Source organism: Eschrichtius robustus, chromosome 20 (assembly GCF_028021215.1).
Source record: "Eschrichtius robustus isolate mEscRob2 chromosome 20, mEscRob2.pri, whole genome shotgun sequence".
NCBI classification, from domain to species: domain Eukaryota; kingdom Metazoa; phylum Chordata; class Mammalia; order Artiodactyla; family Eschrichtiidae; genus Eschrichtius; species Eschrichtius robustus.
The window spans coordinates 17,417,789-17,432,455 of NC_090843.1; the positions used below are offsets into that span (position 1 = coordinate 17,417,789).

General features: G+C 41.1%; 1 protein-coding gene across 2 annotated transcripts in view; it reads left to right on the plus strand.

The window, feature by feature from the left end:
• The window catches only part of LOC137754314 (leucine-rich repeat-containing protein 37A3-like), a 44,700-nt gene that overhangs the window by 291 nt on the left and 29,742 nt on the right, over positions 1-14,667 (plus strand). The window contains exons 2-4 of one of the 2 annotated variants that reach the window (XM_068529857.1): positions 431-3,444; positions 5,838-5,909; positions 12,923-12,994. In XM_068529857.1, the coding sequence (XP_068385958.1) occupies positions 431-3,444; positions 5,838-5,909; positions 12,923-12,994 (3,158 nt within the window). Of the gene's footprint in view, positions 1-65; positions 3,445-5,837; positions 5,910-12,922; positions 12,995-14,667 lie in introns of those variants that run through there. The other variant, XM_068529856.1, reaches the window with a different exon arrangement.

Consider the following 14,667-nt stretch of genomic DNA (forward strand, 5'->3'; position numbering starts at 1 on the left):
ATAATGGTGGTGGCGGAACTAAACACGTCATAAATAACGGGTGGGACGTTAGGCGGGGGAGGGGCGCGCGGTTGCTGACGTGAGCCCTCGCGTCGGCGCTGGCATAGCAGTTCAGCTCGGACGCAGGATGTGGCTCCAGCTCCTCAGTGGCCTGGGTCACTGCGCCTGGGAGCCGCCGCGTGTTATGTCCCGGCTGCGCCTTTGGTTGCCACGGCTCTTCCTCACGTGGCAACAACTGTGGCTAGTAGTCCTGGCAGTTCAGCCTCCGGAGTGGGCCCTGGACCCCGTCCAGGTGACACCCAACCCCGCGTGGCTGACCGAGGCTTGGTCTTCATACGCCTCAGACCCCCCTCCCAAATTGCCCCATGCCCTTACACCCCTGGCAGAAGCCGGGGGCTTTAATTACTTGACGTCCTCGTCTCCAGTCCAGATGTTGGCCCCGCCTCATCAGGAGTTGACTGAGACTGAGGTTCCATACCCGGACACGGATTCGGTTGGAGAGCTGCCTACAGGGCCAGATCAGTTTGCTGTTCCACATCAGGATCTGAATAACAAGCAAACCCAACATCAAAAGCTCCCAGAGGAAGTTCCAGTGCTGGATTGGAATCAGAATCAGGCCTTGGTTCTGCCTTCTCGACACAAAAGTAAGACTAAAAACATAGGTCTAGATCAGGCTGCAGGTCACCAATCATTTGAAATACTTGTTCCACCTCTAGGTAGTAAGAGCTCAAAACCAGTGAAGTTTATTGTTTCACCCCCAAACCTGAAGAAAGATCTAGTTCAGCATCAACGGCTTGCCAAAGTTGTTGGAACTACAGGCCAATTTGAAAAAAAAACTCAGGGTCTAGAACAACAGTTGCAGGGTGATTATTTAGATCCCAGTATGGATGCCTTTTATCCTGAGGAGAGGCTACCTACAGATTTTCTGGGGAGCCCAGATGAACCTCCAGAGCCCCCTGAGGAAGCTGAAATTTCTCCATCCCAGCAGGAGGCCCAAACTCGTCATCCAGAGCGCACTGAGGAGGCTGAATCTTTACCCCAGCAAGAGGCCCCTGCTCAGCATCCACAGACCCCTGAGGAGGCTGAATCTTTTTCACCCCAGGCAGAGGCCCAGGCTCAGCATCCAGAGCCCACTGAAGAGGTAGAACCACCTCCACTTCATCAGGAGGCTCCATCTCAGCCTTCAGAGGCCCCTGAGGAACTAGAAACTTCAAGTCCTCAGGAGGCCCTAGCCCAGACTTTGGAGACACTTAAGGAGGTTGTAGTTCAACCAGTAGCACATCATGGGGTAAATGAAGCTCAGCAGTCAAACTTGTACCATGTCACTGTTAAACCTCTGGATCTGGCACTTACCATAGCTCCACAGGTCACTAAAGAGGTTGAACCTTCTCCAGTCCAGCAGGAGACACCATCTCAGCCTCCAGAGAGCCCTGAGGAGGTTGAACCTCCGCCAGTCCAGCAGCGGGCCCCATCTCAGCCTCCAGAGCTCCCTGAGGAGGTTGAACCTTCTCTACTCCATCAAGAGGCCCCAACTGAGACTCCAGGGTTCCCTACTGAGTATGTACTTCAAATTCCAGTGAGTGATGAGGTAGCATCTCTACCTGGCGTTCAGCGTCACGCTCATTCAAACTTGCCCAGTGTTACACTTCAACCTCTGGATTTGGAACTTACCATCACTCCAGAGCCCACTACGGAAGCTGAACTTCCTACAGCTCAGCAGGAGGCCCTGGCTCCACCTCTTGAGCATCCTGAGGGGAGAGAATCTTCTCCAACCCAACAAGAGACCTTAGCTAAGCCTCCAGAGCCTCCTGGAGAGGTTGAGCCTTCACGTGAGCGGGAGCAACCAGCTCCGCCTCCAGAGCCTTCTTCAGGGGAGGTGGAACCTTCTCCAACTCAACAGGAACAGCCAGCTCAACCTCCAGAGCATCTCGAAATGACAGTTTCACCTCCAAGTCACCATCATGCTGAGCATTCAAACTTATCCAGCGTCGCTGTCAAACCTGCAGATGTGGAGCTTACCATAACAAAAGAACCCACGCCAGAGGTGGGACCTTCTCCAAATCAGCAGAAGCCTTCAGCTCAGGCCTCAGTGCCCCTTACTAATGCAGAATTTTCTACAACCCAGCATGAGGCCCCCACGCTGCCTTCACAGCCACCTGAGGAGGTTGAACCTTTGGCAGTTCAACAGGAGGCTTCAGCCCAATCTCCAGAAGCCGGTCCACATAACAAACCTTCAGTACAAGAGGAGACCCCAGCTCAGTATCCAGAGCATCCTGGAGAAGAAGTTACACCTGCCACAACCCAGCAGGAGACTCCAGATCAGCATCCACAGGCTCCTGAGGTTGTACCTTCTCCACCTCAGCAGGAAGCCAGAGCTCAGCATCCACAGGCTCCTGGTGAGGTTGAATCCTCTCCAACTCAGTCTCCAGAGCTCTCTAATGTGACTGTAGTTTTCTCTCCGGAGCATCATGTGACAACAGTTTCTCCTCTAGGTCAGGATCAAGCTCAGCTTCTGCAGCGGCCCGATGTCACTGTTAAACCTGTGGGTCTTGCACTTATCGTAACTCCAGCGTTCACTAATGAGGTTGAAACTTCTCCACCCCAACAAGAAACCTCGGCTCAGTCTACAGTGTCCCCTGAGCAGTTGGAACCTATGTCAGTCCAGCAAGAGGTTTCAGATCAGCAGCCAACCCCCACTGAAAATGTTGAACCTTTTCCAGTTCAGCAGGGAGCCCCAACTCAACCAACATACCCCGAGGTGACATTTCCAAATCCAGAGCAAGTTGAGGCTCAGCATCCAACCTTGACTGAGGTCACAATTCAACCTTTGGACCTTGAACTGACCATAAGGCCCGAACCCACTAAGGAGGATGAACCTTCTCCAACCATGCAGGAGACCTTAACCCAGCCTCCAGAACCACCTAAGGAGGTTTTTGTAGCTCAGCCTCCAGTATATCAGAACCCAATAGTTCCAGCACCAGATCAGGATCACAGTGAGCCTCCAACATCACCCAGTGTCAGAGTTCAACCTTTAGACCAGGGGCTTACCACAACTCCAGAACCTACTACAGAGTCTGAACATTCTACAGCCCTGCAGCAGACTACAGCTCCCCCTCCAAAACACCCTGAGGTGACACTTGCACAGCCAAACCTGACTCAAGTCACAGTTCCACCTGGGGACCTGGGAGTTAACCTACCTCAGCAACCAAGGCCATCTGAGACAGTTCCTTCGACTCAGTATTCGGTATCCACTGGTCTTCCTGGTGTAAAATATACCCCAGAAAAGAAGCGGCCAGAACAGAATGCCACCACAAACATCAGCATATGTGAGCTCTGTACCTGCAAAAATGAGACACTGTCGTGTGTTGGTCTCAGCCCAAAGCAGAAGCTCCACAGAGTGCCTGAGCCAGAGCCTAACGCCTACAACGGCACCTTCACCATCATGTAAGAATCGCCTTTCCTCATTTGTTCTCTGCATCCTGCCTGACATGGCAGCCTTTCTTCAGGCCTTCCTGGGTCCTCCTTATCTCCCCAACCCACATTGACTGGCTTTCTGTTTCCACCTTTTGTTTGTCAATGATTCCTTGTCTTCATTCTCCTTCTTACTATTTTTCCCTCTCCTCCAGTCTTTTACTTTTAATTGCCCTTATTTTCTCCTTCTCCATTTTTTTACCCCATTCTTTAATTCCTTAACATCTACGCTTCTCCCCTCTTTACTCCATCCTCTTTACAGCGACATGTCCCTCTCCCCATCTCATTGGTGGTAGGTAATACAACAAAGTGGTTAAGAGTAGAGATTCCGGAGCCAGACTACCTGGGTTTGAACCCAGGTCTGTCATTTATTAGCTTTATGACTCAATTTCCTCATCTGTAAAATGGGGATTATGGTAGTCATCCTCTCACAGGATGACTCCTATGACTCCTAAATCTCCCAATGACTCCAATCTCATTGGGAGATTTAGATGAGTTAATATAGGTAAAGGTCTTCTATCAGTGCCTAGCATATATTTTAGTGTTAGCTATTATTATTATTCAATCCCTCAGTTATATCTAGAACTCATCTTTGTCCCCTGGCTTTCTACATGTAGCACCCATTTTGTGCCCAACCCAGGGCTAAGTACTGTGGGAGCCACAGAAGTCTATGGCATTGTCTCCAGAACATGACAATGACAAGTGGGGAGAAAGGGGATATGCCTTAAAAGGGAGGTAATATATAATTAAGTATTAAGAGAAATACAGATAGGTGCTGTAATTCACCAGAACCTGTAATCACAGGGGTGTGGAGGTCACGGAATGCAGCATGGATAAGCTAAATCTTTAGCTGGGACTTAAAGATTGGCTGTGATTTGTCAGAAAAATAATAGACAGTACAGTCTAGGCAAAGGTGTGACTGCAGGGATGATCAGAATTTAATAGATTAGTCTGGCTGTAAAGAATTGGGTTAGGCAACAATGAAAGATAGGATTATGAAAAGCCTTGGCTATCGGCAATGGGGGTTTGAAAGTTAACGCTCTGAGATATGGGGAGCCATGCAAGTTTTCAAGCAAGAGAGACAAATGATTAAAACAAGAGGCTGATTTTAGATTTCATATGTAGAGCGATCTAGAGAGGAAAGCTTGATTCAGGGAGTCCAAATAGAGTGCTTTAGCAAAATCTAGGAGTAAAGTGAGAAGGGGCCAAATTAGAGTGGTTGTGATGGAAGTAGAAAGAAAATCCTGAGAGTACTACAGAGGAAAAACTGACAAGATGTAGTAATTGCCTAGAGTTGGGGGATTGTAGTACAGGAAAGAGACAAATCACATGTGTTGATGGGCAGAATGATGGTGGTATAACAGGTGGAAATCCAGCAGTTGGCAAGCAGAGTCAGTTTGAGGGAGATGAGTTCAGTCTTAGGCATCTTTTATTGGTGAGCATAAAGCAACCAGAAGGCTCTGTTTGAGTGGAAATGTCCCTCAGGCAGATGGGCAGACAGGTATCCGTTTTGACTTATTTCTGACTCGCGTGAAAAATGTGCATATAAACTGAACAGTTACATTGTTGCTGAGGGAAGAGGACAAAGCTAAAGCTAAAGATTCAAAGTCATCCACTGAGTTAGTGGTTCAAACTGAACCTCAGGCGTTTAACAGCTTCTCTTAACATGTCTAATTCATGGATACATTCTCACTGTTTAAAAAAAGAAATGTCACAGAAGTATATAGGATAAAATGTGAAAATTCCACCCCACCTTCCCTACCACCAATAAGGTAACTCCTGTTACTGTTTTGATGTGTGTCCTTCCTTCCGAGCTCTTTCCTTTGCATTTTGTTCCCCTAATGAGGTAATAACTTTACTCCTTGCTCAGTAACTCGTGCTTTGCCCTATGCAATATGCTTAAGAGATATTTTCGTATTAGTCCCTCTAATTTCTAATTGCCCGTATCCTTCTAACACCTGGACAGATTCTGAGGGCACTGAGCCAAAGCTTTGGTGTTGCCTAGCATAGGATTTCTTTATATTCATTTGCTGATATTGATAAATGTTTGCCATTTTTCTCATCGATTTGTAGGAGTCATTTTGGACACATAAGTGATTGTGGAAAAAAAGTAATTGGCATTATGTATCCAAGAAATTGGACAGATAGGAAGTTCAGGTTCTGAGGAGATGCCTCATTGTTTGTGCCAGTGGCCTCACAGTATGTTTTTATTAATTGTGCACACCGGGAAGCTGATAAGCTGTGGGAATTAGAAAGCTGGTCTTTTCTGCATTTGAATATTCCCCACACGGTGGCCATGATTCTTTTCCTTATTCTCTACATTCTTTTCCTACCTATTCAAGGATATGAACTGTGTTTCTTCACAGAAATTTCCAAGGAAACTCTATTTCTTACATTGATGAAAGTATATGGAAGGCATACCGCTGGACTGAGAAGCTGTGAGTATACTCTCCCCAAATATGAATACAAAAAGTTAACTGCATTGTAAGATCCTTCTTGGTCCAGAATTTTGAGGTCAGTACCTGTGAGAAAAGGTATTTCCCCTTCCGTATCCCAAAGCAACCTGATGATTGAAATTCTGTGTTTATTTTAAAAATTAAATTTGGCAGGACCTCTTTAAAATCAGTAAGAGACAATTTAAACTTACTTTCCATTATACAAGTAATACATGATTATATTCTCAATAGATAACAATGAAATAACAGGTATAGTGAAAACCCTCCTTGTGCCCTAATCCCCCACCCACTACTTTGAGTTTAGTATTAATCCTTGCAGACTCTTTTCCATACGTTTGAGTACATACATACTTACAGATAGCAAAATAGGTTTGTGTGTTTTTCTTACCTTTTTTTACGTAAGTAACATCCTGCAACTTGATTCCTTCGTTTCATGATATGTCTTAGATTTCTTTCCTTCCCAGTACATAGAGGGTTACCCCGTTCATTTAAACTCCTGCATAGTATTCCATAGTATGAATGTATCACAGTTTAATAATGCCCCTATTGAAGGATGTTTAGATTATGTCCAGTTTTCTTGTTACTTGCATTGCTGCAATGAATACCCTTGTACATGCATTTTTGTGAGCCTGGTCATTTATGTCTATAGAATAGTTATCTAGAAATGGGATTGTTGGGGTGAAGGCTATTTAGATATAAAATTTTAATTGCCTTCGAAAAAGTTGTGCCAGCTTATACTCCAGTCATCCTGCTGTGATGACATTCATTTCCCCACACCCTACCAACACTGGATATTCTCCCTTTTTTTTTTTTTTTTTTTTTGCTAATCTGACGGGTGAATAAAAGGGGTCCCATCTGAATTTGAATTTTTCGTATTACTTGTGAACTTAAATATCTTTATGTGTTTACTGAACATTTGTATTTCATCTCTGAATTGTCTGTCCTTTGCCCATTTTTCTGTTACTATTTTTTTTATTGATTTGTAGAAAAAGTCAGTTTAGATCCATAAGTGATTTTGGAAAAAAACATTCAAAGTAATTTTTCATGACAGTCTGTGGTCATATCCTTAGTTCAATTTGAATAGACAAGTCATAAATGACTTCTGAATTAATAATAAAAGACATAACATTCAATCTAAAAACAGGTATTATGACCACCCTTAAAGAGATGCCCCCTTAGTCGGATATCTTATTGGTAAGGAAAAAAATGCTAGAACCAGGCAATTTGTTTTAATTTACAGATTTCGTAAATAGTATATGTAGTTTATATTTCCCGTGATAGTATCTAACTTGGAGATTTTATTTCCCAAACTTGTAAGAAAAATGAAAGTCACTTGGCCCAAGAAATAGATAACTTAATTTCCTCTGGGAGTGGAGGGGGGTGGTAGACTGAGGGACAGAGGTAAGAGAAAAAGTTTGAATTGTGTGCTACATATTTTTGGAATTTTGAGATGTGAGTATATATGACATATTTTTAAAAAATAAATTGAAATTAAAAAATTAATTTTTAAAAAGCGTGTGTTTGGGAGGCGATACACTGTAACATGAGTCTGGTAAGGTTTGAAGATTTCGAAGTCAGCTTGAGGTTTCTGCCTTATAAGCAGAGGTTCCTAACTTGAGGTCAGTGTTTCCCCAAAGCAGAATTTCTTTATACCTCCTGCTCCCCCGTGTATACCTCTTTGGCAAGCTGCAGAAGCTTATGTTCTTGGGATAATGTTTTATAATGTATAATAAGTCAAACTATATAGAAAAACAAAGGAAACCAACTATATTGAAAGAGTTTTCAGAATATTTTTAAAATTAGTGAAACAGTAATAAATATGCTTCTCTTAACACATTAAATAACAAGATATAGTGGTAGGTCTAATAAATATTATAACTCCAGGGTAGTGATGAGAATAAATGATATTTCGAGGTATCTGCAGCATATACGTGATATGAAATGACCTGTGATTTCTATTGGGGACCAAATTAACTATACTGCTGATCTACTGTGGTTTGTTGCCTACATTCATAATGGAAGGAAGTGCTGATTTTAGTTCGAGATTTGTGAAAACTGAGATGTAATTTTATTTCCCATCCAAGTTTGGCACTCTGGATTCAGTCCTCTCTATTCACAGACCTCTGCGCTAAAAGGGTGATCCACAAGTCGAAATTGCATGCACACTTTTGCGTGTGTTCAAGAAAGTGCAGTTTTTTAGGGAAAAGAACCATTGCTTTTCTGAAATTCTCAAAGCATTCTTGTCTCAGAAGATTGAGTCACAAATGTAGGGGAGAAGAAAGACATTTCTTTTCCTGTCCTTATCCTCATGAGTGACGATAAATGGATAATTTGTTTTAAGTCAAAGTATCTGATAGCTGATAACTTGTCACTTTCTGAATTCATTCAATAAATATTTTTTGAGTATCTACTATATGTCAGGAACTGTTTTACATGCTAGGGTTACAGGCCCAAGAATGAAACAGCCCAAGTATCCCAGTTCTCAGGGGGTTTACAAGTATATAAAAATAAGTATATAAGTATAATAGATAGATAGGTATAATTTCAAGCATTGCTAAGTACTTTGGAGAGAAAGAAAGCAGGGGAAGCAGAGTAAATCAGTTCCAGAAAGGCCTATTGTTTGCATTATATATATAGTTAAATCAATCAAACAAACAAACCCTGAGCCCTCTCAATTTCCTAGAAGTTACAGAGGTGGAGAGAAGGATAATTGTCAATAATACAGAATCAAGAATGAATGTGAAATTCAGAAGATTGCCGTAGACCAGAACCCTGGTCAGACGTTAGACATGGATCTTTCTTAAATGTTACTTCATGCCTGGTTTTGATATTTTCATGGTGTGAGAAAGTTTTAGATCTGGCTTTAACTCTTGATTCCCCATAGTTTAAAAATATTTTCCTCCGTCAAAATGAATATTTGGAGTTCTACAGATTAATGTATTTTATTTCAGTTATTGAGTTATTGCTTATTTGAAGCTCCTTTTTGGGTAATTTTTTGGTGACTGACTCATTCTCAGTCTAAACTTTACTTCTAGGCTGAATTTACCGTTGTTATTTTTAAAATTTCTACTATCCTGTCATCCAAACAACTTCACAGAAAGAAACCCCATTAATTTGAAATACACACTGTTTGGTTACCCCCTGTCCTACCATGATATTCAAACTCTAACCAGTCTGGTATGGGCATCAGCCAATCAGAGAAGACAGTGCCATAAAGAGTGGAGGATCAGCCCCATCTCTTTGCTGTACTTCCTGAATCCTTGTCAGCGTTCAAAGTTATAATCAGTATATGTGAGTTCCACTTTTGTGTAGCTTTTTTTCATATACCATCATTTCCTGTGACGTTTGTATATCATTTATGGTATATACATACAGTTTGGTTATGCGATATGGGGAGGTAGAGTTTTTTCCTACCTTTGAAGGTATGAAAAGGGTTACCATAAATGTCGTTGGACATATTGATTTGGTTTTTTTCTTTTTGGATCATTTCCATGGAAATGTGAAACCACTACTTAGAGGTGAGAAAACAATCAGTCTTAGCACCATCTGTTGACCATTCCCCCTAACATGTCTTCTGACAATCACTGCGATTCCTTCTAACATGGTGAATTTCAAATTGAGGTCAGGGTCTTTGAAGCATGCTCAGGGCTCCAAGAGTTCTTTGTGGGAATTGAAGTCTTTTGTGTTTTTGTTTTAGTGATCTTTTAAAAATGTGTGTGACTATATTCTGTATAATATGAACCACCTTAATAACTGACTTGCAGAGTAGTAATATTTTAATGCTCATAAGCTATGAGTAAAGAATTAATTTATGAGCTGGAATTAAGCTATGAGATGGAATTAATATAAATATGTGACCAAGAGACACTGTGAGTGAAAAGCAGAAGGTTTTAAATGCAGAACTCAGTGGAAATAGTTTCACAAGGCAACATAGCCTGTGCTCAGATCCCCAAGGCTCCTGAAGGATGTACCACTGTTAATATCACCTGCAAGGAAGGGGATTCTTCCAGGCAAGAGAAACCTACCTTTGACGTCTTATAGAGTTTCTTCTGTACTGGCTCTCTCTACTACTCCCTCACTCCACTCCTGGGATACTGGCTATGTGCCTTCCTGCTTATCAGATATAAGAAACAGGTGCAAAACACCACCCCCTCCTCCCCGCAGCATGTTCCTAGTCTTTATCGTGAGACCAGCGGAAGCAAAGGGCTTAACATTCCTCTGGCAGACCCAGGCGTCAGGCTTGACTGTGAATCGTTCCTGCTCCCTTCATTCTGCATTCTGGAGAAGTCATTGGCTGGATCTCTCAGTTTCCTAATTTATTTTTTAACTGTCATTTCTGCCTCTCATATACTGAGATTTTTTATTATTGCCAACACTTTTCATTTGTGTATTCTTGAGTTGATTAATGGATGCACTATCTGCTTACATCTGTCTGAGGGTAATAATTGTGCTATCCTAAGGTCCTCTTGTGCTTTGTTAACTCTGATTCATTGGCTATAAGCTCTTATGTTTGTTTTTGTTTTCTGTCCTTAATGGAGTTGGCTTTCTCACATTGTTTGGTCCTTCCTGAGTGTAATTCATCTTTGTAGTTGAGATTCTACTGCGTTTGTTTCCCAGCTTTAGGGGAGAAGTGAAATGAGCTGTTGGGGCTTATTACTCCCGATGGGTTCCCCTGAGAATAAGGCAGAGGTGGAAGGTGACTTCTGGTGGCTAGTCAGGGAGTGCATACCTTTCTTCCAGGGTTCTGGGACCTTGCCCCCTTTCTAACACCAATTGCTCCTGCCTAGAGGAAGACACCTTTTGCTGCCTGGATCAAGGGGGAAAGATGTGGGGTTGATGTGTGCTGTAGGCTGCTCCTACCTCACTATTCCAACTGATCACCCTGTAGGTAGCTCCAGGACGTTTCTGGTAGGGGAGCATTTGTGGAGCTGCTCCCACACATTGAGCTAAGGTTGTGATTCTTAAGTTATATCTTTTCTAGGGATTCTAGTTATGTCATTCTTAGGGATTTTGGTGGAAGTTGAAGGGGTGGAGACTTGACATGTTTCAATCTGCCAACTTGAAATAGCACAACTTCTTAGGAAACAATTTTGTATCCCTATTACATCCTAGACAAACTCGGGCAAATATGTATCAGGATACAAATACAAGAATGTTCAAAGTAGTATTGTTTTTGTTTAAATTTTATTTATTTATTTATTTGTTTGTTTGTTTATTTATTTATGGCTGAGTTGGGTCTTCGTTTCTGTGCGAGGGCTTTCTCCAGTTGCGGCAAGCGGGGGCCACTCTTCATCGCGGTGCGCAGGCCTCTCACTATTGCGGCCTCTCTTGTTGCGGAGCACAGGCTCCAGACGCGCAGGCTCAGCAATTGTGGCTCACGGGCCCAGTCGCTCCGTGGCATGTGGGATCCTCCCAGACCAGGGCTCGAACCCGCGTCCCCTGCATTGGCAGGCAGACTCCCAGCCACTGCGCCACCAGGGAAGCCCAGCAGTATTGTTTTTAATAAATAAAAACTAGAAAAATCTCAGTATACACCAACAGTTGAATGAATAAAGTGTGGTATAATCATACTTAGAAGTCATACACTTCATCAGAAACATAACGCAAGCCACATAAGTAATCTTAAATTTTCTGGTAGCCACTTAAAAACACAAGTAAAATGAAACGGATGAAATAAATGTTAATATCTTTTACTTAACCCTTATTTACAAAATATTTTCATTTTAACATGTAATCATTATATACATTATTAATAAGATATTCTATGTTTTTTTCATACTAAGTATTTAAAAATATCCAAAGTGTTATCATATCTACATGTAATCAATCTAAAAATTAATGAGAGAATCTATATTTTTTTCCCATACTAACTCTTTGAAATCACAATTTGGTTGCTAAATTTTATCACAAATACTTGATCGGTATTGAGATTTCATAAAATTTACAGTCAAAAATGTAGTATCACATATGCAAATTGTTGCTAACATAAACATTTTCCAATAATTACATTGAGTATCAGTTTTTAAAATTTTAATTTTAAAATAATTGAAATTAATTAAATTAAAAATTCAACTCAGTCACATTAGCCACTTTCAAATACTCAGAAGCCTCATGTAGTTGGACATGCAACACTACATACTACAGGCAAAAATAAAATAATTTTACAAAATAATGTTGAATGAAAGAAGCAATGTGGAAAATAATACATATAATATGATTCCACTTATATAAAGTTCAAGAAGAAGCAAGACTAAACTGTGTTGTTTATGGCTGATAGAGAAAAGGCAAAACTACATTTAAAAAGCAAGGAAATTATTATTAAAGTCAGGACAGTGGTTCCCTCTAGGAAGTCAGAGAGAGGGTTGTGATTGGAAAAGGGCACACGGGGTCTTCTGGGATGCTGGCAGGATTCTTTCCTGACATGAATGGTATTACGTGGGGGTCTGTTTTGTAATTATTAAACAGTTGAACAGTTGTTCAATTGAATTATTGAACAGTTATGTATATTTTATGCACAGTTTAGTTTTCAAAAAATGTTTAATGGGGGAAAAAATCAGATGGCTTCATTTGCCCTGATACAGTTGTGTGTGGGACTTCCCAATAAGGTTTGGGGAAAGAGAGGAGGGAAGGGCAGCTCTGCAACGTTGGTGCCACCCAGAGCTGGGTTCTAACAGAGACTTCGTGATCTAGAGAGTAGGCATTAACTATATGATTTGGTGGGAAGAGTGGGTGGGGCGTGGGTGTGTGTGGGTGTGTGTGTGTGTGCGCGCACGCGTGCACATGCGTGATGGAGAGAGATGGACAGAAAGGAGGACGTGAAAAGAAGGTTTAAATGAAAACAGAGCAGAAATCACCCTCCCTAAATTAGATAAGAATTAGGTTGTTTAGGTGGCACCATTACCCAGCTTTCCTCCCCATATAGGAGTTAGTCCTATGTAGTACATAGTTGTAGTTATTTTGCAGTTTGATCCAGAAATAACCTTTTCATTTTTCAGAATTCTCAGTGAAAATTATTTGACTGAATTACATAAGGACTCCTTTGAAGGCTTGCTATCCCTCCGATATTTGTAAGTTAATCATATTTATTTATGAGTTCTTATCTATAAAGTAGATTATCTATAAAATAATTAAGGGGTTCAAGTTAGATAATCTCTTCAGTTTCTCCTAGCAATAAAATTCTACAATTCTTTAAGTCTGTGTAGGGTCCCAGCCCATCACTAGCACTATATATCTCCTATTCATTTTTAATTTTTTCATTATATAGACAAGGTATAGATAGAAAAATACACTTTAGTTGTAGAGGAAAAGTGGTAATGAGGTCTGAGCAATTATAGACTCCCATATGAACCTTGTTATATAAGTGTTCATATACTCTCCATCTGTATTTATATTTTGTTTATGACCTATGGATCAAACCTGGCCCACAGTCCGTTTTTATACAGTCCATAAGTTAAAAGTGATTTTTTAAAGGGCTGTAAACGAGAAAAAAAAGACACGAAGAAAAATATGTGACAGAGACTGTATGTGGCCTGCAAAGCCTAAAATATTGACTTATCTGGTCTTTACAGAAAAGGTTTGAAAAAGTTGGTTTAGTGAAATGAGAGGAATGAAAGTTAACCTCAAATTGTCCCCTACAGGACAAGAAAATATAGAACACTTACATTAATATGAATGCCATTAACTCATAACTTTGATAATTTAATCTAAATTAAATTAACATTTAAATATTAAATATTTAAGTAGATGAAGTATGTAAACAGTATTGTCAAGGGACTTCCCTGGTGGTCTAGTGGTTAAGACTTTGCCTTCCAGTGCAGGGGGTGCGGGTTCGATCCCTGGTCAGGGAGCTAAGATCCCACATGCCTCATGGCCAAAAAACCAAAACATAAAAAAAAAGAAGCAATATTGTAACAAATTCAATGAAGACTTTAAAAATGGTCCACATCAAAAAAAAAAAATCTTAAAAATAAAATCAGTATTGTCAAGAACACATTAAGTTACCAAAAGAACAAACTGTTGTTAAGGATTTCGATGCAGGAATTGTGATACCAATATTAAGAATGTTTAAGATGATGGTTAAGTGGTATATTTAGAAATGTTTACCCTAAATAAGCATATCAGAAATGCCCCTAACAAAAATCTCTCCAGCCTTTTTTCTTCTGTTTTTTGTTTGTTTGTTTGTTTTGTTTTTTGGGCCACGCCACACGACTTGCGGGATCTTAGTTCCCTGACCAGGGATTGAACCCAGGTCCCCAGCAGTGGAAGCGCCGAGTCCTAACCCCTGGACCGCCAGGGAATTCCCTCTCCAGCTTCTTTATCAAAGAGGAGATGCTTGCCTCGTATTTCCTTTATTTAGGGATAAGGAGATAACTGTGTTTTTTGCTATAAAAGCTCAGTTTTTGTCCTTTGTCCATGGCATCCAAAGCTGTGTATGTCATTAATCCTTATTAAGCCAATTAATGATCCTCTTTAGCAAATAGATTCTTCTTGCAAATATAAAAGGCTTAAGGGAAGTGGGTATAAAGAGCCTCACATGACCCTAAAAATAGTTCTTTTAATTATCAAACCTTCCAAGCCTTAAGGGGCGATCACCTTTATATTAGTCTCTTCTCTGCCATCTGGGCTCCAAACCTTACACAGTTTGGAGAAAAACAAACAAGATAACTGCACAGTGGAATAGGCCCTTCATTACTTCTACTATGTAATACTTTATAATCTGATTATTTCAGGTTAGCGTAAG